The sequence below is a fragment of the Monomorium pharaonis genome, chromosome 8 (assembly GCF_013373865.1).
Source record: "Monomorium pharaonis isolate MP-MQ-018 chromosome 8, ASM1337386v2, whole genome shotgun sequence".
Lineage (NCBI taxonomy): Eukaryota > Metazoa > Arthropoda > Insecta > Hymenoptera > Formicidae > Monomorium > Monomorium pharaonis.
The window spans coordinates 8,728,015-8,755,826 of NC_050474.1; the positions used below are offsets into that span (position 1 = coordinate 8,728,015).

Below are 27,812 nucleotides of genomic sequence, written 5' to 3' on the forward strand. Positions count from 1 at the left end.
AAGTTTATTGTAAAATTTAGTGACATTTTACTAAATAAAAAATAAAATTCTTATATTTCACATCTGTCCTAATTTTGCAAATAAATTCTAAGAGAAAATTCTCTCCGGAAACAGTATTTTTATTACCGTTATCGCGTCACTCGATAACTCGACAATAACTAAAAAACACTTAATGGATGGGGAGTAAATTGCATCATTGTCGTACAGTCTTCTAACTAAGTAGAAATAACTGATAACAAATGCATCAGACAAGTCATATTCAATCGCATGCATTCCCAACGAATTTTCAACTTTGATGTTCTCATACACATATTCTTTGTGTGTTTGTTCGCGCACGCAAAAAAAACAGTATTAAACTATTAATGTATTAAATTAAAATTAAAATGTTCTATTTACAACAATCACTATTTTATTTGCAAGAAATAAATAATATTTGTTATATGTAATTTAATTTTCTTTAAAGAATTTGATAATTTTAAATTTTAACAAAACTATATTTTTTATTTTAATGTTGTAATATTAAAATCTCTAAAGAGCATAATATATATGTAATTGTTTTTGTTCGATAATAATATTAAAAAATTCTAAGTTTGAAGATATTGTTTTCTATTCAATTTCCGACATTTCTTCCTGTTGACTTATAAAAAGTATTACTGAACATATTTCGAAACTATACAAAAGCATTCATGTAAAGTCAAGTTATGTCCTCAAGATCCACATTCCAGAATCACTTTCGCTCTCTAGCGACGACCTTGCGTCGCAACATCTGTGTCGCTTTCCTTCGCCATTCGAAAACGGAATACCTCGGTAAACCCGGGCCGCGTATTCGATTGGCCACAATCGGCTGCCATCGCTCCCGCTCTCTACTCACCCGTTGCAAGAGCTCATGGTAGCGTTGCAGAAATTCCTCACGCATTTGACACGCGGACAGGGTGCCATCGTGCTGGAGAAGTCCCCGCTTTTTCAGGGCATACATGCTGCGGTCAATCAGCTGTAATCGCGGATCATGTGGTCGCGCACACGCTCGCCGCATGAAGTCGGCCACCACAACTATTCGTTCACTTCGAAATTAGTCGCGTCTTCTCTCTTAAGTCTTTTTTCCCTTTTATCTTCTCTCTGGATCGTTCGAAATGTTTCTCTTCCCTTTAATTCGTTCTAGTCTTCTCTCCACTTCCTCTTCTACTCTACTTCTAATGATTTCCTCCCATTTTCCTTTGGCTTTTCTCTCTCTACACTTCGGAAAAATCTTTCTGCAAAGGAAATCCTCTTTCATTACATCGTCCAATGTTGTATCTTCTATCGTTTAGTTCAGCTGTTTAACTTCTTTCGGATCGTTCCTTTCTTTTTTTAGTGTAATTGAGTTATACGTCCGCTGATGTATCATATGCTTGTCAAGTGGTCGATAAAAATCACACTTCCTCCGTGAAGTCCAACCACGCTTGCACACTCGTGCCTCACACTCATATGACTACGAAAACTGTACTTTCGCGACTTTCAAACTTTCTATTCAGCGAAATGTTCGCGCTGATCGGGGTTACGCAAATTCTCGAGAATTCCCCTCCTCGTTCTCCTTCGTTATCTTTAGATCCGGCAGGTCCGGCGACTTACAGAAATCACACAGAACAGTCTGGCAGTCGAAAAATCGCCGGTAACTGATCGAATGACGAAACTGGATCGTTGACGAGTGTTTCAGAGAGAGAGAGAGAGAGAGAGAGAGAGAGAGAGAGAGAGAGAGAGAGAGAGAGAGAGAGAGAGAGAGAGAGAAAGGAGGGGAGAAGAAGAGAGTTCGGACGCACGTGGTCGGAGAAAATGTATATTCTGCTCACAGGTAAGATGGTCTTTTGGACCAATCTTGAGATGGTGAGAGAAAAGGGGGAAACGAGCCGCGAACCTTCTCGACGATTCGACCGCTCGGAGTCCGGTTGCGAGACTGGCGAGACGAGCCGAGAGCACGAGGAAAAACCCTGAGCCACGGAGATATCGTGGCTCCCCTCCAAAACGGGGTACGCCTCCGTCTGTTCTAGACTGTGTTCTTCCCCTTTTCCTCTCGTCATCGCTCATTCTATCGACGTCAGAGCCACACGCGTCATCGAGGCAAATACCCGCACGATGACGATCAAAGTCGGCGGCCGTCGCGTGTGCATAGTGCAAAGTTTACTCAAGCACAAGTCGATGGTAGGACAAACTTATTAAGTTCAATTGCACTCTCTGTACTGTGATTTGTTTTTTCATAGAAAACTAATTCTATAGTTGCCTGCACTTTTACATATAATATTATGTGATTTTGCGTTTAATACTCTAATTCTATACACTGAGAAAAAAATATGTTGATTTGACAAAATTTTCTAACTAAATTAAAATTTTATCAGTTCAAGAATTTATACATTTAACTTAAATGTACAAATTTCAATTAAAAAAAAAAAATATATATATATATATATACATATATCAATTGAAATATATAACTACTTAAACAGACAAAATTTTATTTAGTTGAAAAATTTAGTTAAATTAATAACATTTTTTTCTCAGTGTAGTCACTGTATACTTTAATTAAGCTCATATATTTATATATTATATATTTATTATATATTATGTATAATTAAGATTATATTCTTATTAATATTTGGTATCGTTGCTATTAGTAAAGAAAGATCACCAATACTGGCATACGACTTTGTTTTTGGATAATATTTGTTAAACAAAAGTTACATTTAAAAAATAACATTTTAAAAACAAATGTAACACATGTAAACTAGAAAGTGTCTTCTATCAGATGGTATAGTAAATTTTATAACATTGTTTCATATTTTATAATAATGTTTACACAACAAAATTGTGGGCATATAAAATGTAAAAGTAATTGCAAAATTCAAACATAGCTTTTTGGTGGAGTTAAAATAAAATGATGAATTAAGTAATAAAACTAATATAAATTGACAGGATAAATGCTTATACAGCCACAGCTGGGTGTTGATTGCTTGTTGTTGTGTATTTTGTTCTATGAATATCTTCAACAAACAACAATAATGTACAACGAAACTTCATGTTTATAGGGTCTATCACTTTAAAACTATGTAATGAACCGAGAAAGAAATTGTACACCGAGGATGATGGAAACCAATGCACCGAAACATTTGTATAGATATTCATAGAACAAAATACACAATAAGTAATTAATGCTCAGCTTTGACTCTATAAGAATTTATCCTGTCAATTTATATTAGTTTAATATTAAGAGCCATATATATATATATATATATATATATATATATATATATATAAGGTTGTCGGAAGTCATGACGTATTTTTTTTGTTTTTTTAAATTTATCATTTATTTATATAAAGAATAGAGATCAATCAATGATGTATTACCTGTTTTGTTTGATAACCTTTTGCCATCTTTCAGTAAGCTTCATAATTCCTCGTTCATAGAAGGACCTGTCTTTATTAGCGAAAAACTGAACAAGATGCTGATTTATAGTCTTATCTGAATTAAGTGTTATATCACGTAAGGAGTTTTGAAGAAAGCGAAGTAAGGGGAAGTCTGACGGCGCAAGGTCAGGCTAATATGGTGGGTGTAGCAATACATCCCATCCAGCTCCAATAATGTTTGAATATCACAAATGCTTATACGCGCCGTCAAATAAACTTCTTTAAGTTCATGAGGAACCCAAGTATCAAGCTTGCTTACGTATCCCAGCTTCTTGTGGTCGTGAACGCTTGAATGATGGATATTCAATGTTTCTGCAATCTCTCGTGTCGTTGGTTTGACTCAATGCCTTTATTTTATCGTCATCAACCTTAGTGGGCCTTTTTGACCAAGGAGCGTCGTTGAGATCAAAATCACCAGCACGGAATTTCGTAAACCATCGTTGGCACTGACGTTCTTGTAGAGCATTGTCACCGTAAACTTTACGCAACTTTTTACAAGCTTGACGCACGTTCTTCTCTTTACGGAAGTAAAATAGCAAAATATAGCGAAAATGCACAGTTTGGTCTTCCATCTTCAACTTGTAAAATCTTCAAAACTTAACAAAATTGTTTAATTTTTTTTTTAGAATGAAGCTAGAACTGTCAACTGTCAAATAACATCAATAACATAGATGCAAATGACTTTAGTACTTGCACAAATAAACTAAAGCCATCTGTTGCAAAAATGCGTCATGACTCTCTCTTTCTCGACAACCCAATATATATAAAATTATTTTTTAAATCTTTAAGTGATAAAATATATTTTTATTTATTAAACAACAAAGTTGATAAAATAAAAAGACTAGAAGTGAACATTTTAAAAATAAAATAATTTAAGAAACAATTTACTTAAAATAAAATTATGTTATAAAAAGAATAAATCACATATCTATGATTTGTTTTGAATAAAAGAAAAATGTATTGGTTTATTTAATGTTTTTATGTTTCATATCGAATTGAGAAAAATACAAAAAAGAAAAATATATAAACAAAACAATTTTGAAACCTACAAACGTGTAAATCTAATCAATAATATACTCACTCTCTTATCAATAATACACTACTATTAGCTATGCAACTTGCAAAAAAAAAATCATATAAATTTTATTTTTGCTTTTAAAGAATTTGTTTAGTAAATTTTATATTAAAAAAGCTATAAATATACGAACTACAGGTTTTCTTTAATAATTCAAGTGAATCGTGTAAATCAGTATTATAGTTATATATATAGTTTCTAACTAAAATAAGGGAAAAATAAAGGACTGTCTCTTTAAAAAATGTTAGTATTGATGATCTTATAATTAGTATTAATAAATTATTTTAACAGTTGTTAATAATAATAATTTATATTATTTTAATGTTGTTGCTATTAATTATTTTATTATGTATGTACGAATTGACGGTAAGAGAAATTTAGTAAGTTTAACTGTATTTTTTTACACTTTAATTTTTTCAAATAACTAATAGAAAAGAAGATGGTATGGCCACTGTAGACAATATGATCACTCGTATTATTCGATATAATAACTTCGTTATTAGCTGATGAATTCTAGTAATTGTTTATGGAATTATTTGTTTAATAGCCTGCCATTATGAAGTGGCGTTAATATGCCAACGTTTGTTATAAGACATTTTTACTTTTGAGAATTTTGAAACTTTTTTTAAGGTACATTTTAACATTTAATTACATATATTTCCTTATTCTTTTTAAACTTAAACACACTTAAATGTATATACACTCGAGTACTTTTTGTTATTTAACATTTTATTCGATTGTATACATTTCGAATTATACAAAGTTAAACTATGACATAGGATTTTGTTAATATAGCCACTTAAATGTGTTGGTAATATGGTCACTTTCAATCGTTTCTATAAGTTTATAACGAAAAAATTCCTTGATATATCGATTGTCATTTTGCTGTTAACCAATAACTCGTGGCATGTATAAATTACTATCGCGACAGAAAAAAGAGATTATGTATAAATCTAAAAATCGTACTTTTATTAAGTAAGTCTATCTACCTTTATCTCTCTTCACAATTATGCTAGTTTTCTTTAACCAAACCATTTATTTTATATAAATATATAATTTTATAACAAAATATGTCTCTTTAAACAAAACCAATTTTTTACATTTACTTTAGTAGTAGCCATATTATCATCCCTTTTTCTCTTCGACCTATTGTGCAGTGTCGTTACATTTTCATAAATAATATGTAATATAGTAATATTAAATATTTGATACCTTTGAATCTAAAATCTAATGAACAACACTTTAATCAATGTAACCGTTAAGTTTCAATTTAAAATATTAATTATTAACAAAGTTATTGTATAAAATGTAAATGGTTGGCCATGTTACCACCTTCTCTATTATAATTGCTTACAGATGTGCAAATTGGGGTTTCTTGATATTGAGTAAAATTACTGATATATTTTAATTAACATAATTATTATTAAATTTAATATTATTATATAAACAGTAACAAAAAAATTCTATATTGTAAGAAAATAATACTGATCATATAAACTCAAATATGATTTTATAATATTATCAATATGTGATTCGATTCTAATTTTCACAATTCAAAATTTTCGAATAATTCAAATACGCACATTTCTAGTTATTATACACATTGAGATTAAGATGTATATTTTTATTACCTAACATAATTATATACTCTTATGATTTTGTATACATATGTTTATTATACTTTATAATTTTCTAATGTTATATTATTGATTTTTTACTATTATTATCATTATTGATAAAATGCTCGATGTGTTATTCAATTGTCATTGTGTTAAGTATCATTAATAATAATTAAGTTTGCAAATTACATAATAAAATTTATAAAATATAAATAAAAATTTGTTATAAATTTTCACACACGCACGCATGCACCCGATATGGCATAAGAAACAACTGATGAAATGTTACATGGAATTTCGTCAGATAAACTTATTGAAAATTTGATAATCTTTCATAATTTGACCGAATATTTACTGGAATCTCAAATCAGTGTCTTATCAAAGTTGAAAATTTCATATGTATATTATATGTATATGCACGTATATATTTTACGTACGTAGGTATATCACAGAATAATAATGTTTACAGTATGCCTTTTTATGAATACATAGTGTATATTATTTATTATTTATTAAGGAAATAAAGATATTACGGTCTAGATTCGTGTATTATCCGTAATTTCTTAAATAAAATATAGTAATAGAATATAAGTGATACACACTAAACACTTGAATAATACATGCATCTTGCTATTTAATGTTATACCCCCCCTTTTTTAGTATAAAAATTAAATAGTATAAAATACTTACCGTTGTATGATGCCAATATTCGATAATATCGAGTAAAGTAGAACTTGGCGCATAGAGGAGAAAATCTCGCCATTCGTTGAAACTGATATTGAGACTTCCATCTTGGTCCATGCTATGCAAACAATTAGTTTAATATCAATAAAATATGAGAATATTAACATTATTTCTTAATATCAACATTTCATAAACATATACATGCACATTGCGTTAATGTATGCAATAAATTTAAAAATATTTAATAACGAATTTTCAACATTTATTTAATGTTTTACAATCTTTTTTTAATAATATAATTGTCTTAACAATGTAATAACTTATTTAACTATATTTCATCAATGATATGTATTATTAAAATACATTTTAAATAACTTTAAAAAATTTGTTAATTCTTATTAAAACTAGTATAAAATTTTACCGTTGCAATAATTTAGTTGCTTCCTCTTGCGCAATTTCTATTCCTAGCTCCTTGAAAGCCCTTATCAATTCTTCTAAATCTATCTTTCCTGCGAATAATATAAATGTTCAGTCTCTTCTAAACTGTTTTATATATTAAATAAATAGCAAATAAATATTGTATTATAACATATTAGATTGTTAGCTAGATTTTATTTAAAGAGTTTCGCATTTTGATCTTAAATTTTGATTTAAATTTTGGTAATAGGAATGTTTCTCTCTCTCTCTCTCTCTCTCTCTCTCTCTCTCTCTCTCTTTCAACTTCAAATTTTTAGATTTTTTATGAGTTAACTAGCATGACTTATACTAAATGTATGCTTACCATCTTTATTTTTATCAAGATTGGAGAATTGCAGTCGCAAGTTTTTTTCATGTTCGCGAACATAGTGTATGAATTCAGCCAAGCTGATATCGCCGCTTTTAGTACGGTCCGATTTGGCCAGAAATTTCTGTAAAATCGAAAAAAATTATTCTAAGAATACGTGCAATCGTCTATTTTAATTTAAAGTGTTATTCTACTGTAAAACTTCAGAAAATCAATTTTATATTTTTCGAAAGATCGTATTCAAGAACCTATTATATAATTTTGGTTAAAAAAATTCGAACTACTTCGATGCGTTACAACCAGTTTGTAGTAGCGTTATAGTGGCGTTCGGAATGCTTGCTCCGTTTAGATTGTACGACTCTAAAAAGGTACCTTTTCACGCTGACACTTGACCCTCATTTTTAACGTCAAAAGATGTTACATGACCAAAAATAAAAATACCAATTCATTTTAGTCATTTTAGTCACGTTACGTCTTTTGACGTTGAAAACAAGCGTCAAGTGTCAGCATGAAAAGATACCTTAAGATATTCTGCACTACGGGACTAATATACCGATCGGTCTTTTGGAAACTTATTCTACACATCTATAGCTATTGTCCCTACCAAAATCACTCGAAATATTTATTTTATTATACTTTTTACATGACAAAAAGAAATGTTTTTCACACTTTTTTTCAAAATGACTATTTTTAACTTTTTTTAAAATTATTAATTGTGGTAAGAACAGTGACACTCATATAATAACCCTAAATTTTTTATTTCAAATATTTAAGCCAAGAAATAACTCTCACAGTAGTCACACTGCTTTATAATACATCATATTCAGTGTTGAACACTGAAAAACAATAAATAATATTACTTAAAAATTTTGTTTATATTATTCAGATGTAATTTAATAGATTCAAAAAAGTTTTTCAATATATATAATAGTATATTTTCACAGAGAAACATTTCTATAAAAACCTTGAATTTTTTTGACACAGTAGAATCCTTTAAGGGGGTCGTTTCTTGTAAACGGCCAAAAAATAGGCAATTTTTAAGGAATTTTTTAAAATAAAAGTATTACACCAAATGTTTTGAAACTATTCACTATTATTATTCGATATTTATAATGTATAAAAAATTTTTTTTATTCCAAAATAATTGATGTGTGTGTGTGTGTGTGTGTTATTCCACGTCAAGCGGGACACTTTTAAACAACATGTTCTTCAAAATTGTCATTATTGTTTTTATAAATTCTATGGAACAAATAAATACATAAAATATTTTTTTTTATTTTTTAACTTTAATATTTCGGAAGTTACAAGGAGTTGAAGTTTTGCAAAAACGATCGAAAATCGGAAATCGCTCTCATTTAAGGGTGTATCGGACATACAATCTTAGACAAAAGTGCATGAAATTTGAAATACTTAAATATCTACGCCTAACGCTTAGTAAATCTAGATGTAAGAAACTTGAACGATAGTTGGAGTCTTATTTTTACTCTTACAAAGGTATTTTTCACGTATTTGCGATTTTTTTTACTTATGAGTTTAAATTTGACAGTGAAAATGCACAATTATCTCAAGTTATATTTTATTTCTTTAAAACGGTGTAGTAAAGACAATTGAAACTTGGCAGATATTTTTATCTATTTATATACTAGATGTACAAAAAAATTCAAAACACTGGTATTATTTCTTCTATATTTTTTTAGCTGTTTCATCCGTCAACATCGTCTTTTTCCATAAGATAGAAAAGGATACCATGTAAAATCAGTGAAGATTAAAATAGTTATAACTCAGCAACCGTTTAGTGGATGCGTTTTCAATTTTTTGCAATACATTAGGGAAACTAAAAGAACAATTTCACAAATTTTTAGCAACTTTGTACTATTTTGAACTTTAGTCCGATACACATCCTTAAACGTTCATATCTTCGGTGTCTGTCATCCTACAGGCTGTTTCGAGTGCTCATCTTAAAGCTCTTGAAACGCACTTTAATCTTTCATAAATCGAAATTTGTGAAAAAAAAATTTATTTGTTATAAACAACTATATTATTTAAACGTCATTTTCAAGATGAGAACACGCTTCGAAAATTTTGAAAAAAATATGAACATATTCTTTAATCAATTCTCTAAAAAACTATTAAGTTGCAAAATGGAACTCCGATGGAAACTATTTTTAAACAGCGATTGATTCATGGGTGGTTGGCGCGTGACGGCGCGGGTCGGCGCATGTCGCTTTACACGCACGATGCTGTACACGCAGTTGAAGAATAATTGCGTACAAAGCATCTTCTCTCTAATATTACTCTGCTCTTCCAGTGTCATCAATAGGTATACATTTTTTTATTATTTCATTATTATTTTAATATCATTTAAAGCTTGTTCAAGCAACATTTATTTTGCTATTTCAAGATTTTAGATTGCTAAATTTGAATAGTCCATCGCAATTATTATGATGGCAACGAAACAAAAATATTATGACTATTGCTTTAACCTATTTAAATTGGAAAAACACGGAAAAAAATCTTCGAAAAATTTAAGACGCGTACTTCCATCGATGATATGGAAGTTGGATATGAAAAACGTATCTATATCTGCCAATATAAAAATTTGTGATTACTGCCGGTTAAGACTTTCGAAAATTCCTGAAATCAATTAAACAAGTGATAGTTCTTCGTTTAGTGAGAATCGACAACCTAAGACAAGTGCAATACATTTATCGGACTATGAAGAGGATTCAACGTCGATGTCAATTGAAAGATCTATTAATATTTCTAAATTAAACGAAAGTTTATCTGCACTTGGAGAATCACCGATCAATAAAAGATTATTTATCCTCGAGAAAAATTACAGAGTGTTCAACAAAAACTGGCTTCAAAGGTATTTTATATTGGAGAAGTTAGATTAGAAAACGAAACAACAAAATATGTGAAATCGAAAAACTGAAAGAAGTTTTGTATTACAAATAATCGAAATAAGAAAATTCAAATTTTAATAATATTTAAAAGTTGGTCGTTCAGCAAAATCAATAAAAATTTAATGTCTCCAACTGCATGATCTCCGTAGCCAAAAAAACGACAGAAGAATGTGGAATTCTATCCACTCCTAATGCGAAGACTGGTAAGAAGTTAAACCTACAGAGCTACAGAGCTATATGTTGTGAATTTCTATACGTCTGACTTTATGAGTCGGGTAATGGCGGGTAAAAAAAATTATGTTACGGTTAAAGAAAACGAACAGAAAATACATAAACAGGAACGATTATTGCTGAGTAATTTGAAAGAAACGTACCGCATCTTCAAAGAAAAGTATCCAGATTTAAAAATTGGCTTTTCAAAGTTTTGTGAACTGAGATCAAAACACTGCGTACTTCCTGGAGCTAGTGGGACCCATTCATTTTGTGTTTGTGCAATTCATGAGAATGTGAAATTGTTACTAGACGATGCAAAGATAGCACAACTGACAGCCAACACATTACAGCCGCTGAATAATTATTAAGATTGTCACGAATGATGTGCAACCCATCAATCAATTGTCATTTGAAACAGTGTGAAAGTTGTCCAGGTATAGAAAATTTAGTGAAGCAACTGGAAGTTATTCGAAGAACAATTAATTGATAACATGATGTACAAACAGTGGATATCGGTAGATAGAACAAATCTGGAAACAATTCAAGCATCTGTGAAAGAATTTTTGGAAAAACTTCAAGCACAACTGGAATCGCTGGTCACGCGTGCATTCATTGCTCAACAACAGTCTGCTTATTTTTCAGAACAAAAGAAGCAATTGAAACAAGAAGAATGCTTAGTAGTATGTGATTTTTCAGAAAATTACGCATTCGTGATTCAAGACGCGATTCAAGGTGTACATTGGAACAATGATTAAGTGACCTTACATCCTTTTGTTGCCTACTACAATGAAGATGAAATAATTGAGCATAAAAATTATGTTGCAATTTCAGAATGCCTAAAACATGATACTATTGCCATCCATCTTTTCCAAAGAAATTTTGTAAACTTTCTGAAGCGAGAAATACGAGAATTAAGTAAAATCATTTACTTCTCGAATAAAGCCAGTGCACAATATAAAAATAAAAAAAATGTTCTTAACATATGCCTTCACGAAAAAGATTTTAATATCAGTGCAGAATGAAACTTCTTCGCGACTTCGCATGGAAAGAGGCCTTGTGATGGCATCGGAGGGACCATCAAAAGATTAGCTGCAAAAAACAGTCTAGAACCATCGCAAGAACGAATAAATACGCCATAAAATTTTTTTTCGTGGACTCAAAATAATAAAAACATTAAAAATGTTAGCTTAGAATTTTTTATTCACAACGGTTATAAAAAGGAAGCTGCTACATTACAAGCTCGATTTGAGAAAGCAAAGTTAGTACGCGGTACTCAAACATTTCATTATATTCAACCAATTTCAAAAAAAGAATTGATCGCTAAAAGATATTCAAAGATAGAAGAATCAGTAAAAGCATTTGTTTTCAAATAAATTGCCATAAATTTTTCACATACACATGTTATTACATTTTTAACTTCATATTTTAATAGTTTTAAGATTAGTATTTAGTATAAAATTGAATAAATTATGTTACATACTATATATTTAAATCAATTGATTTACATTTGCATACCTACTACTTATTCGTTATACGTTTGCTATATCGCGTTGCGGCAGCGTCGCCGTTTCTTATGAATCAATCGCTGTTTAAAAATAGTTTCCATGGAAGTTCCATTTTGCAACTTAACAGTTTTTTAGGGAATTTATTAAAGAATATGTTCATATTTTTTTTTAAATTTTCGAAGCGTGTTCTCACCTTGAAAATGGCGTTTAAATAATAATTATTTATAATAGAATTTTTTTTCACAAATTTCGATTTATGAAGGATTAAAGTGCGTTTCAAGAGCTTTAAAATGAGCACTCAAAATAGCCTGTTGGATAACGGACACCGAAGATATGAACGTTTAAATGAAAACGTATTTCCGATTTTCGACCGTTTTTGCGAAACTTCAACTCCTTGTAACTTCCGAAATATTAAAGTTAAAAAAAATTAAAAAAATTATTTTATGTATTTATTTGTTCTATAAAATTTATAAAAACAATAATGACAATTTTGAAGACCATGTTGTCTAAAAATGTCCCGCTTGACGTGGAATGACTCATGTATACTAATACATATTATAGAAACCTTTTTTCATTCGTTCAAAACGGTGTGCCGCTTAGCGTCCTTCAAAGTGGTCTGAAACAAAAACAAATTTTTTTAAATCTACATGACCATAGCTTCTAGAATGTAAAGAAAATTTTATAAAATGAATATTAACAAAACGACGGCACTAAAAATTTTTTTTCAATTTTTGCTAAAAATTTTCGCCTTATTTGTTTAAAAAAAAGACGTAAAATTAATTTTTTTTGTAAAACTTATATTCATCTAGAAACTATGGTCATGTAGATAAAAAAAATTTTTATTTGCTTCAGATCACTTTGAAGGATGCTAAGCGGCGCACCGTTTTAAACAAATAAAAAAAAGTTCCTATAAAATGTATTAATATACAGTGGAACCCCGCATTAGCGGATTGTTCGGGGCTCTGGTCCGCTAACGCGGGGTTATCTCCTATGGTTTCACTCCCACTCCGTGAAATTCAGGGACGTAACGGTATTGCCATCTAACCAGTTAATGTTTACGCTTAAGACTAAATGTATTCGACCATAAAATTGCAAGCAGAGCATCTTAGATCAAGTCAATCGTATCTATAGCCGTCCGAAAAACTCACATCTCGTATCTCTGTAATAAATTGTATTCCCGAATATTTTATATTCCCTACACTTCTAATTTATTATTATTTTCCAACATATAATTTATAAATAAAATATTATCAAATTAGAAATCCAGCTTTGATTGCAATCGGTGTTCCTTTTTTTATGTGATTACATTTAAACAATTTATTTTAAATTAGTGTTGGCTATTTTATTTACATGTGCGTGAATTTTTCAAATAAAAATTTATATAAGAATATATTTTTATTTATATTACACGAATAATATTTTGAAACAATTTTTTGAGACAATTTTTAATGACCATGTAGACAAAATAATAAATTCTTAAATTTAAAAAAATATTAGCCATTTCTTAAATGAATTAATTACAGATTAAAATCTTGCACAAATCTTTAAGAATACGTCGTAACTGCTTACATACTACGTGACTGCATTGCTATCCCCATACACGCTACTCATGTGGGCCAAGTGCATATGAAGGGGATAGTTTCCGCTAACGCGGAGTACGCTAACGCGGGGTTCCACTGTATATATCGATTTCAAACAAAAAAATTTTTTTATACATTATAAATGTTGAATAATAATACTGTATAGTTTCAAAACATTTGGTGTAATACTTTTATCTTAAAAAATTCTCTATTTTTTGGGCCGTTTACAAGAAACGACCCCCTTAAAGGAATGCTAAAGTGCCCATCAAACTTGATCGGAGTCGATAATGTAATTATTCGCGCACATAATTAACAAGATTTTGTATGTATTTTCTTTTATAGATTTGGAAAAAGATTTTCGTTTCCAGGATTAAAGTACACATGTATCAATATCAGTCTATAAATTAAACCACATACCACTCTTTAAATGGTTATTACTCATATATTATCATATATTATCAAACATTTTGGCTCAAAAAATTTTTTTCTCAAACATTTCTCAAACACCTAAAAATAACGTTCAAAAGTTATTGTGGGGCAATTTAAATTTTAAAACAATGAAAAAATTCATAAAGCTAAGCAAAAAACCAAGTCTAAAACTAAAGCCAAAAACCAGTGGTATTTATTCTAGATGTAGGATTAGAGTTAAACAAATATTGTCTTCCAGTGACAGATCTACATACAAAAAATAAAAATCTTTTTTAAATATGAACTCAACCGTTTTCCTCTGGATTTTTGCGCGTACTTTAATTCTGTAAGACTTTTGCAATTCTATAAAACCAATTTAAAAAAAAAATTCATTTAAAAAATGTCGGTAAAACAGCCGGCTTTATTTCCTTAATGTAAAAAATATAACTGATGAGTAAAAATGTATATCACAGATATCTCAAACAACATTAGGATATTAAAGTTGTTTAAAAAGCATCTTGTAATTGACGAAAGCCTAAGCCTAACGCCTAAACGCATTAATCATATGAAACACTTGTCTCGTAAATATTTTTTTCGCTATCCGTGCACCAAAAGTGATCCTTTTCTCACCTGTCAATTCACTCCTGGATCAATATTTCGACGCACAGGTAACAAAAAATATTGTGTGCGATCGACTATTGCCCACACATATGGGTGAACGCACTTACGGGCAATTAGCTGACTTACCACACTCTTGTTGCACGAATATCTATTTTTAAACTACCTATGCAGTATCAAAAGTTTTCAGGTATCTCTGAAATATTTTAATTAAAAAATGAAACATTTCATAAAAGTTTCGAAATATGTCTGCAACATTTTTTAAACAGCTCTGAAATAGCAAATTATAAGCGATTCTTGTACTATAAAATTTGTGAGAAACTTGTTTACTGAAAAAATTTGCAATCTTTCTGAAAATATCACTAAAAAGTTACTTAAAATAATTGAATTTTTTTCAAAATATTGTTGACCATAATTATCTAAATATAATAAATTAAAATCTCATTTTTGAAATGTGATGTAATAAAAAGTGTGCATGATATATATATATATATATATAATATTTATGTAACCATCTTGTACAAGGTACATTGTACATATGAATGATCGTAAAACTTGGAATCTTCAGAGAATTTTTTATCTTTGAAATTCATGGATTTTTGTGGAATTTTATTGGGACTCAAAAAAATTTTTAGGAATTTTATTTTTAAATTATAAGGTCGAAACGTTGTGCCTCTTCTTCTTTGTACGAATAAAAAATCTGGCCAGTTCGTTGACTGAACAAAAGGAGTTTCATTTATATATTTTTTCCCGACTGGTAACTATAAGAATCACTATATTTTTATTTTTAAATTTGAATTCTCTCTCTCTCTCTCTCTCTCTCTCTCTTCCCCTCCCCCCTCCCTGACAAAATTATTTCTTTTATTGTTTTTTCTAAGTTTCAATAATATAAAATATTGGCAATCAACTAGCAATAAACGTGGCATCCACATCCATGTACATTCACGTGTATTCTCTCGTATGACTTATAAATTTTTATTTAAAGAACAGTAACAAAGATAAAAGATATTGCACTATTTTGAATTGATGTATGTATTTAATCATGTTTCGTATATTATATATACTTTTATATTTATGTATACTTCAATAAACTACATTGCGGACAAATCTTTATATACTAACAATAATAATTAAAATAAGTCTAATGAAAATGTCAAACAAAAAAATGAGATCGCCTATATCAGTCTACGGATTTTGGTACCAAATAACTTTGTAATTTTTATTATTTATATGAACTGCACATCGTACTTTTTTGTTTTAAAACACAGTCACTATACTGTAAAGTCAGAATGTAATTTCACAAATTATATTGACAATAAATTTAATGGTATTATGTGATGCTAATGTAAAATGTATGTGTAAGATACTGTTGTAAACTTGGCGTCCGACTTTAAGAGTGTATTGGACATACAATCTTAGACAAAATTTTAAATACTTCAATATCTGCGCCTAACGCATAGTAAATCTAGATGTAAGAAACTTGAACGATAGTTGGAGTCTTAATTTTACTCTTACAAAAGTATTTTTCACGTATTTGCGATTTTTTTCACTTATGAGTTTAACTTTTGACAGTGAAAATGCACAATTATCTCAAGTTATATTTTATTTCTTTAAAACGGTGTAGTGAAGACAATTGAAACTTTGCAGATATTTTCATCTATTCATATACTAGATGTACAAAAAAATTCAAAACACTGTTTCTTCTACATTTTTTTTAGCTGTTTCATCCGTCAAGATCGTCATTTTCCATAAGATAGAAAAGGCTTCCATGTAAAATCAGTGAAGATTAAAATAGTTATAACTCAGCAACCGTTTAGTGGATACGTTTTCAATTTTTTGCAGTACATTAGGGAAACTAAAAGAACAATTTCACAAATTTTTAGCAACTTTGTACTATTTTAAACTTCAATCCAATACATCATTAAAAGAAGTGTAAAGTATACGTTTGTACGTCGTTTATCTGTACTTCAGTTCATTTCGTTTGTACCTCAAACAATAAAAAAATACAAAATTATTAAAAAATGACTAACGCCTAACTTTACAATATCTATTCTGTTCTCTTTCTGTTCTTATTTTGTATTTTTTTATGCTTTAAGGTATGTACAATCGAAATAAACTGCGGTTCAAACAAGTACAAATGAGGTAAGTACAAACGAATTGTACTTAAAATTTTTTTTAATCAAGCGACAAGTTTACATCGGTGTGTAAGATTCCTCTTCCCCCCAAAACTGTAAATATTTTAGAGGAAATAAATGCATGTTAACTATTATTAAATTGATTATCATACTGTGATATTACTAATCTCCTTCATCTTATAACTGTTTTAAGGTCGAAAAATCTATTCAGCGCACAGTTCACTGAACTTTGAAAGGTATCTCAAATCACACAAGTAAGTAAAACACGACAATCCAGCTATGACCGAATAAGGCTTATTCTCTATTAATTGTTGTTTTCACATATCGGTCTATATTCTCTTACTGTTATTATGTAAATAATTTATTGCAAAAAATAATACCTCAGGCAGGATTTGAACTTGGATTTCGCCACATTCCATGCGAGAATCTTCTGAATTCGACTACCAAGACATATAGCATCATTCTTCGCAATAACCAATATAAGTTAAAAACTGTCTTTTTTTCAGGTAACGTAATGTCAACAATAGTAACTGAAATAGGACCGATAAAAATGTCAAACATAAAGATAAAGATAATAATTTTGGTGTGATTTTTGTCATCTCCAGTTCATATGAACTGCGCGCCGCAATTTTTTTATCAGTCTTAAAACACAGTTCACTACATGAAGCCAAATCTTTCAACATTCCGTGCGGGCGTCTTCCCAATTCAATTACCAAAGGATATTTTATTCTTCGCAATAATCAATAAGTTAAAAAATCTTTATCTTTATACAATAATAAGTATTGAACCGATGAAAATGTTGAACATAAAGATAAAAACGAAATTGCTATGTTAGTCCACAGCCGAATCTTGGAATAATAATTCTTGTGCAAATTTAATATTTCCAGTTCATATGACCTGTGAACCAATATTTTTGTTAGTCTTAAAACCCACTAGCCAAATATCAACGTTTAAAAATATTTATAAGACCCTCCCTTTTCCCGAAAAAATTGTAATTAATTTATTGCAAAAAGTATGCGAAAAGTAACGTGATGCCTCAGCCAGGATTTAAACATGGATCTTCCCAAGTACTGTGCAGGCGTCCTCTCAATTCGACCACTAAAATATATATTATTATTCTTCACATTAATCAATATATTTTAGAGTAACATCTTTTAGGCGATGTGTAGATACAAAAATAAGATAAGTATTAGATCAATGAAAATATGTTTTGAGACTGTTGGCGCGCAGTTTATACAAACTGGGAAATATTAAAACAAGAATCACACAAAAATTAATATTTAGTCGACCAAAATTGATATGGTAATTTCAATTTGTTATCTTTATGTGTAACATCTTTATTTTTATGTTTGACGTTTTCATCGGTTTTATTTCAGTTGTTATCGCTGACATTACGTAACATGAAAAAAGATGTTTTTTTAACTTAAATTACTTTTTGTGGAGAATAATACCACACGCCTTGATAGTCGAATTGGAAAGATGTCAGCACGAAATGTTGGGAGATTCAGATTCAAATACTGGCTAAGATATTATATTACTTTTCGCAATAAATTATTTTGCAATTTTTAGGAAGGAAAATCTTATAGATACTTCTGAGCATTAAAATTATTAAATGCTTGCCAATTTAATTTGCGCATTCTCGTTTTATGTAATAATTGTGTTGTGTTTCGAGACTAGCAAAAAATACACCACACAGTTCATATGAACTGGAAATAGTAAAAATCACTAAATAATTTTTGTACCAAGAACCACTGTAGATACCGATGATCTCATCTTTTGTGTTGATCTCATCTTTATGTGTATTTAGTTATTAATCATATTATTTTTATTACTACTTTCTGAAATTTAATATTCAAAACTCGCTTTTCTTGTATAAGATTTATTTTTTTTGTATAAGATCAAAATATATAAAAAAATTATTTTATTTTAACTAGATTTAAAAATTTCTTTAATTGTATTGAAAATTTGAAATAAAATTTCTGGAAAAACAGGAAAAATTTTTAAGGAATTCTACAAAATTTGCAACACATCGTGCTTATATTTGTATTTTACTAATTGTAAATAAAATAAAATTTTCAAGTCCATATATTTAAAGGACTGTTGAATGGCATTCATTCAACAGTCCTTTAAAAAATTCAAAATAAACTTTTAAACTAAAAAAAACTTTTACAGTAAATGCTATTTGTTATTTAATGAATTACTACATTATCTAAAATATTAATATGATTAATATTACATCACAGTGCAATTATCAAAACACATTTGTATCAATTGTATCAATTTATTACTCTGGTATTATCATAAGCCTTATTTCCAAATAAAACAATAAATCACAACAAAATCAAAATGACAAAAACGAATCATGATTGGCTAATGATTTTCAATAATCAAAAACATAAAAAATAATACAACGAAGAAAGTACAGTAAAAACATATATTACTATGATATATTTTAGATATCTCGGAAGGTGATCAAGTGCAAAATCTTTGATAGTACAACTGTACTTATAAGATGCTAAATGTCACGTTGTATCACTTTAAAAAAAATTTAAGATCTTGTTTATCTGATATTACAAATATAACCAAATGTATATGTTTAATAAATACTGGAGCATAAGAATTGAAAAAAATTGCAAATTTTTATTTTGATCATTTTGACATTGCAATAATTTTTTGTTTTGGTTAGTTTTGTTTTCACATTAACAACACATGACACATTTCAGAAACATTTCTGTTGCAACATTTCATGTGACATTTTGCAGAAATCTTTCTGAATTCTTAAACAAAATGTGAAAGGTCAAAACCTTTCTGAAAGCTTTCCGCAACAATTGATGCTGTGTGGGTTACTAATAAAAAATGTTAATAATAATTTCAAATTGAAAATTAACACAAAAATTTAAAAAAATTAATAATGTCAAGAAAACAAAATAAGCAAGAAATTACTTGAAATTTTAAGAACTTTCCAACAATTAAAAAAAATTGCGATTCAGAGAATTTAGTTTTAAATTGCACAAATAAAAAATCTTGAAAATTGACAATCAAGATAGTGTAATCAATAAGGAAATTGCACTATCTAAAATTCTAAGAACTTTCCAAAAATTCAAGAAAACGCGAGAATTAAAAATTTTTAATTACAAAAATCAAAAGTTTTTAAAATTGATAAAGAATACAATTGGATTTAAGCCTAACCCAAAAATATTTAACCCGGAAGACACTGTTACTGTACTTAAATCTGTTCGCATTAACTGCACTTACTACACTCTATCAATAATGTTTTTATTCTTTTAATTAATTTCTCGTATTTTATATCTTTTCATAAATGCAGAAACAAACGCTAACTGATGAGCTATTTTATCTGTATTTCTTATCACTTTTTAAAACATTTTCTCGTCAATATTAACCCTTTCTTGGTAATCTAAAAAATTTAAGTTTATCATTTTATGTTTTAGTTCTCTTTTTCTTCTGGCTCATGCTCATTCCATTCTATTTAAAAAGTTCAAATTAGCAAAAAATTCAGATTTTCATAAAAATCAATTAAGATTATAGTAAATTTCGTTAAACAAAAAAAACAAAACTCGATATTACGTTTGAAAAAGGAATGTTAAGAATACGTTGTATGAAATATATTTCAGATATCTTGGGGTAATAAAAGTGCAGAATCCATGACAATACAGCAGGTGATGTTAAGGGTAGATGTCACACTAGCGTTTTGAAAAGAATCAAGAATTTCATGTGCCCGATACCGTAAGTGCACACGACTGATATACGGCAGGCTTCAACAATTACCTGAGCATACTGAGCGTACTGAGTGTGCACGCCGACCTCGCGCAGCGCTTGCGACAGATCGAGTACATCGATACGGCCGTTGCCGTCGAGGTCGAGGCGCTGGAACAGCTGCGCCAGCCGTTCCTCATCCTGGGCCGGCAGCTCGTGCAGATAGTGCGCCGGCGGTGGCTTCACGACAGCGCGCGCCGCCGGCGACGCGCTTATACGCGCACCGCCACCGTTCCCCGGCATGTATGCCGCGGTAGTTTCACTACGCTACGCGACACAGAAACCAGATAAGACGGGACACCGTCGTCGCGACGGTGGCGAAATGAAGCGAAGCCGTAAAGCCGCGGCAAAGCGTGTATATATGTATATATATATATACACGTACACGTACGTATGCACCGACCGCATACATATCGCTGAGCACACCGCGACGCACGCATCGCCCGTACTGCTGGAAGATGCGCGCGAACGCGTGCGCGCGAGCACATGCGGCGCGCGGCGACGCTGTGAGAGAGAGACTTTCTACCCGCGCGGGATTATGGACTATCGCACACAAAATGACATAGGGCCCCCCCGCATACACTTTTGCATAACGCATAACGTATGTACATAAGCAAATTGATTGGTCCATAAGCAAAGTGCATAAGAAATTCAACCAATCGAATTTCTTATGCATTTATGTTATGCGTTATGCAAAAGTAGCTGTTTTCCTTTTAGAGAACACAATCGACAGAAGTATCGTTCTATCTTTATTACTCATTGAACATAAAAAAAGATAGAACGATGCTTGTGTCAATTGTGTTCCCTAAGGGCCACCGCACAAACTCTTCCATAACGCGTTACGTTACGTTAGGGCCACCGCACAAACTCTTCCATAACGCGTTACGTTACGTTAGGGCCACCGCACAAACTCTTCCATAACGCGTTACGTTACGTTAAGTACTCCATACGAACTTAAGTTGTACTTAAAATTTAACTTAAATCAACGCACAAAGAAATCCTTAACGTAAGAACTTAAGAACTTACGTTAAAAGTTTCTTTGTGCGTTGATGTAAGTTTAATTTTAAGTACGAACTTAGGTTTATGAAGCACTTAACGTAACGTAACGTGTTAGGGCCACCGCACAAACTCTTCCATAACGCGTTACGTTACGTTACGTTAAGTACTCCATACGAACCTAAGTTGTACTTAAAATTTAACTTAAATCAACGCACAAAGAAATCCTTAACGTAAGAACTTAAGAACTTACGTTAAGGATTTCTTTGTGCGTTGATTTAAGTTAAATTTTAAGTACAACTTAAGGTCGTATGGAGTACTTAACGTAACGTAACGCGTTATGGAAGAGTTTGTGCGGTAGCCCTTACGAAAAAGCTTGTGCGGTGGCTCTAAGCCCGGATCTACAATAGGTGTAGTAAGCCTTATACCATAAGAAATTGACCAATTATAATCGAATATGAGAAGAATAAACGAATATAATTGGTTAACTCCTTAAGGCTTAAAGGCCATCGCACATGAATTTCCGTAAGCATAAGCATAAGACGTAAACATAAGCTTAAGAATCAATCAGGAAATAGTTATAGATCTGAACACCTCAGTAAGGGCCACCGCACAAACTCTTCCGTAACGCGTTACGTTACGTTAAGTACTCCATATGAACTTAAATTGTACTTAAAATTTAACTTAAATCAACGCACAAAGAAATCCTTAACGTAAGAACTTAAGAACTTACGTTAAAAGTTTCTTTGTGTGTTGATGTAAGTTTAATTTTAAGTACGAACTTAGGTTTATGAAGCACTTAACGTAACGTAACGTGTTACGAAAAAGCTTGTGCGGTGGCTCTAACATTAGAAATAGCTGTAAACTTAAGGCCCTCAAGGCCCTCACACATGAATTGACATAACCATAACGTAAGGTTTTGACGCGTCGGATTGGGCGACCATAACCGTAACCTGCCGTAACCGGCTAATTCAAGTACGTGATTGATCGAAATCTTACTGTTACGGTTATGTCAATTCATGTGTGAGGGCCTTAAAGCTGGTTACACACACTTTCCGTAGAACGTAACAGTAAGGTTTCGACATGTTGGATTGGACGACCGTAACAGTAAGCGACTAAATCAAGTACGTGATTGGTCAAAACCTTACTGTTACGTTCTACGGAAAGTGTGTGTGACCCGCTTAAAACTACGGCAATGCTGTCTAGAATACAAACGACGTAGCAATAACATACAAGCCGGCCATCAAAGAAAGGCGACCAAAAACTAATCCCGAATGCCTCAATGCTCATCGTAAGCACGCAATAAATTAGCTCAATGTCTGCTGTAGGCTGTAAAAGCCTTCACACATGAATTGACATAACCGTAACAGTAAGATTTCGACCAATCACGTACTTGAATTAGCCGGTTACGGCAGGTTACGGTTATGGTCGCCCAATCTGACGCGTCAAAACCTTACGTTATGGTTATATCATTTCATGTGTGAGGGCCTTTACTTCCCGATAAAGTTATCCGGAGGATAAATATCAAATTTAACCAATCGCGTGCATGGATCTGGTAGTTTATCTCTTGGGGTGCGTTCCGAATAAGCTTTCGCAAACTATTTTTTTAGTTACAAAATTGTTAACCCTTTAACTTTGTTTTGATCCGTTATGAATCAGCTGATTCAGTTGAATTCATCGTATTTATTAATAAGCAAAAATGAATATTGCTGTATTAAACAAAGCCTTATCAAAGTAGTTACCTTATATATGAATCTGATGTGCATAAACATATAGCCCAGTGAACACAGTAATATAGCAGCAGTGTAACAGCAATGTAACCGAATATAAGAGGTTACGTTACTCTGAAATTACACGTAACTTACATGTAAGTTACAATTTCCGACTCAGCAATATAACATGTTATAATTATATGTTATCTAACCGTTACACAACAGTTACAAAGAAAAATAAAATAAAATAAAAATTTTATTTTTTTAAAATTATTTTTATCAACAGCACGCACATACTACATTTAGAATAAATTTTTATTAATTAATTAAATTTAAATTATGTAATTTTTTATTTTATTCTTACTTGCCGCTGCTAGGTTTGAACCCGGGACCTTAGGATGACGAATCTTGTACTCTACCTGCTACGCCAATTTGACTCATCGATATGGGTACTTGTTATTGTCTACATATACTTATATGTTATAAACTGACGCAACTATATTATTTTTTATAAAAGCAATTAAATATTGCAAAACATATTAAAAATAAATAGCATTAATTTATTTACTTATTAATTTCATTGTTAAATTTATCTTTTTCCATAACCTTAATAATTAATTTGATGGAAATTGCGATCTATTTAACACTAATCTTTGAAGCGTTCAAATGATTAATTAAATGGTTAACTATATAGATCGTAATTCTAAGAAAAATTGAATAGTATATATTTATTATTCTGTTTTTGTTCAGCCCATGATGAATTTCGATTTGGTGCATTTTTTGTGCGCAGTAATTGTAGACAAACCGTTATTTTTGAAAACATCCCAGCAAGCAAAATGCTAGCAGCTTGCCGGCAATATGCCAGCAAACTCGAGCATGATATCGCAGCAGATTTCAATCTGCTGCTTCCTCATTAAGCTTAGTTTCTAACAGCATAGATTATCAACAGAAAATATTGATAGAAATACAGCAAAAATCGAATATCATCTGCTACCATAACATGACAGCAAATTCATAGTAAATATCGAACACAATCTGACAAATTAAACTCTAAACGCAGAAAGACAGCAAAAACGAAGCATGAAATGCTATCACGCTGCGACACCAGAAACGCGGCGAAGATACAGTACGATGTGTCACATGAAGTACTGACAGCAAAAATGCAGCAGAAATCGAGCAGAGCCTGCCGTCATGACATGCCGGCGAAAACGCAGCAGATATAGAACGTGATCTGCTTTATCGGTTGTGACGGCAAAAACATAGCAGAAATCGAGCACCAAGCTGTCGTCACAAGTAATCGGAAAAATATAGCAAAAATTTAACACGATATGACGTATTATTAATAATTTTTAATTAGTAAAATAAATAATTAATGTATGCAATGTACATGTGTTTATTAATATTATTATTACATTTAATTTACATTATATAATTTTATAAATTTGATGATATCTAATTTACATATACATTACGAATTATATATTTTATGATTTTATACTTAAATTTAAATGTGGCGTTTTCGACTGACTGCAGAGAGTTAATTAAACCCAAGATATCACATGCAAGAACCGTCCAATTTGAACTTTTTTTTATATAAAGGTGGAAATCTTTGAGAAGACTTCTGGGAGGATCAGGTCCGGGAAGTGTGGGATTCGACGGGAGACACGTCGGGCGATCAACCTTACTACCGCCCACTCACTAAAATCATCTATTATAGAGGATTCATGGCTCCTGCACACAGGACGCGGCAAAGCGGCATCGCGGTGGCCAATCACCGTCTTGCTTTTTTATTAAATACATATATGTATTATCAGAAAAGCAAGACGGTGATTGGCCACCGCGATGCCGCTTTGCCGCGTCCTGTGTGCAGAAGTCATCACACATCTGATGTAGCAAACTCGCGTTCTATACCTGCCGCGTTTTCGCCGTCATGTCATGACGGCAGGCTCTGCTCGATTTCTGCTGCATTTTTGCTGTCAGTATTTCATGTGATACATCGTGCTGTATTTTCGCCAAGTTTCTGGTATTGCAGCGTGATAGCAAATATGTCAAATTTCTAGCTACATTTTATTAATTTAATGTGACATCATGACATATCTGTTTTTTTATTTAATTTTTAGTGATATATTGTGTCAACACACAATGTCTGATTTTTGTTTTGTTAATGTCTTTAAATTTTGTTGTACTTTTGCTGCATTTTTGAGGGCACATTGTGACGCAAAGTCTACTCGATTTTTGTCGTGTTTCTGTTAATGTTAGTTGAAACGGCAAACTGTAATTGCTTGCTGTCCAACTTTTGCCAGCATAATATGTGTCAAAATTTTTCAGTTTGTGCTCTCGGCAGGTTTGGCTATCTGGGATCTTTATAATAATTTTTTTATTATCAAATAGATCTATCATTCAGGATGTTATAATGTCTGATTTCTGAGTCAACTACGACGCATCGTTCCGTATAACATTGATACGAACGTGTTATGTTCCCACACAGCACACTTTATCCTAGGGATGTCCCTGGGATGTCATTTTGGGATATCGCAATATCGTTGGATATCCGTGGACCGTCTGCGATATCCAAGGGATATCCAAGGGATGCACAAATGTCCACCGATTTGACATCCTGTAGATATCTCAAACGATATCCAGAGGATGTCCAAAGGATTTCCTGAGATATCGTAATATACCCTAGCGAAAAAATTTGTCAGAATTAAAAAAATTTTTTTCAGGATTTCTGATAAATATTCCGATTTTTTATAAGAATTGCAACGTTTCTCGGAAAAACTTTAAAAATGAAAAATTTTGATTAATTTAGAAAATTTTTGAATATTTTTAAGTATTTTTGAGAGTTTCTAAGAATTGAAAAAAACTTGAACAAAAAATAAAAAATTCTAATTATTTTTACGGTAATCTTGTAAGAGGAAGAATAACAACATGTTTCAGTCAAGCCACAGTCGTACCCGTTAAAGCATGTTTAATCTCTATATCTGAAAAAACGGTCACCCATTCAAGTGTCAACCATCGCCGACGTTTGCTTGACTTCGAAGACCGTACGCATCCTAACGCCACGTGATAATCCATGAACACTTCTTGTCTATGCATACATATTTGTGATAGATCATTACAATAGATGTTATCAGAAGGATGAAATATGTATAGTTAACTTATATTTTTATGAATAAATATGAAGTTTTAATTTTTTATTCATTTTACATATGCGTGCAAAAGAGCATGTGGAATAACTTATTATATATATATTTATTACTTCAGCAATTACATGCCAAGAAGGGGACTTGGTTTACATAATACTTCTGACACATTCATTCTTTCATCCGTCCATACATTGAAACCTAACTTCTAACTTATTAAGATTTACATTCTTATCCTAATATCACGGTTTCATCACAGTTGGTTACATACACCTTAATACTCAAGTCCTTTATATGATTTCTATAATCATACCTTTTCTATTAAACACGAAACCTAAGTATTTAAACGAACTAACCTCTTCTAATTCTCTACCTTCCCATAACCATTTACCAATCTTTTCCTTTCCATTTCTGTTAAATATTATGACCTTTGTTTTCTCTATATTAAGTTCTAAACCTTTCTCTTTTAGGAATCTTCTAAGCGTATCCATCATGTCCATTAATCCAACTCTATTTTTCGCTAATAACACCATGTCATCTGCGTACGCTAACGACCATATCCTATCATTTCCTAATTTAATACCACCTATTCCTCTTTTACTCATATACTTATCAATGTCCGCAATGTATAAGTCAAAAAGTAGTAGACTCATCACACATCCCTGTCTAACTCCTTTGCACGTGTGGAATTCCTTCGTTACACCATCTTCTGTCTTCACTACCGTTTTCGTCTCCTCATACACCTTCTTAAGTCTTCTAGTTGTTTGCTTCTTTATACCGATTTCTTCTAGGATGTGCCATAATTTTTCCCTTTTTATATCATCGAAAGCCGCTTTCAAGTCCACGAATAAAGCGAACACCTTCTTATCCTCCTTCAGTTTCTCTCTTTGTACCACGTGATTCAAAATGAAGATGTTTTCCATCGTTCCTCTTCCTTCTCTAAAACCACCTTGACTTTCCGGCAGCGCTTTCAGCTTCATTGATTCCTCCTCCAGGGATCCTCTTAAGACCGTTGCGTAAATCTTATACGCAGAACAGAGTAGAGAAATACCTCTGTAATTTTCCATTTTTTCCTGATCCCCCTTTTTATATAGAGGTAGGATCACACTTGTCTTCCAATCTTCTGGAATACTATCTCCTAGCCAGATCTTCTTTATTAATACCGTTAGTCCTTTCCTAATAGCAGCTCCTCCGTATTTCCATGCCTCCATAGGAATTCCATACA

At 31.3% G+C, this 27,812-nt stretch overlaps 1 protein-coding gene and 1 long non-coding RNA gene across 3 annotated transcripts in view; one reads left to right on the forward strand and one right to left on the reverse strand.

The window, feature by feature from the left end:
- LOC105835218 (calcium-binding mitochondrial carrier protein SCaMC-2) overlaps positions 1 to 21,312 on the reverse strand; it is a 31,719-nt gene extending 10,407 nt beyond the window's left edge. The window contains exons 1-4 of one of the 2 annotated variants that reach the window (XM_036290779.1): positions 20,749 to 21,312; positions 7,595 to 7,721; positions 7,235 to 7,322; positions 6,820 to 6,931 (exon numbers count right to left, since the gene is read on the reverse strand). In XM_036290779.1, the coding sequence (XP_036146672.1) occupies positions 6,820 to 6,931; positions 7,235 to 7,322; positions 7,595 to 7,721; positions 20,749 to 20,979 (558 nt within the window). In that variant the 5' untranslated portion in view covers positions 20,980 to 21,312. Of the gene's footprint in view, positions 1 to 871; positions 2,300 to 6,819; positions 6,932 to 7,234; positions 7,323 to 7,594; positions 7,722 to 20,748 lie in introns of those variants that run through there. The other variant, XM_036290780.1, reaches the window with a different exon arrangement.
- Positions 9,343 to 19,867, forward strand: LOC118646893. Its single transcript, XR_004964294.1, has 2 exons — positions 9,343 to 9,917; positions 16,924 to 19,867. It is a non-coding gene; the product is annotated as an uncharacterized LOC118646893 (long non-coding RNA).
- Positions 21,313 to 27,812: the final 6,500 nt, after the last annotated feature.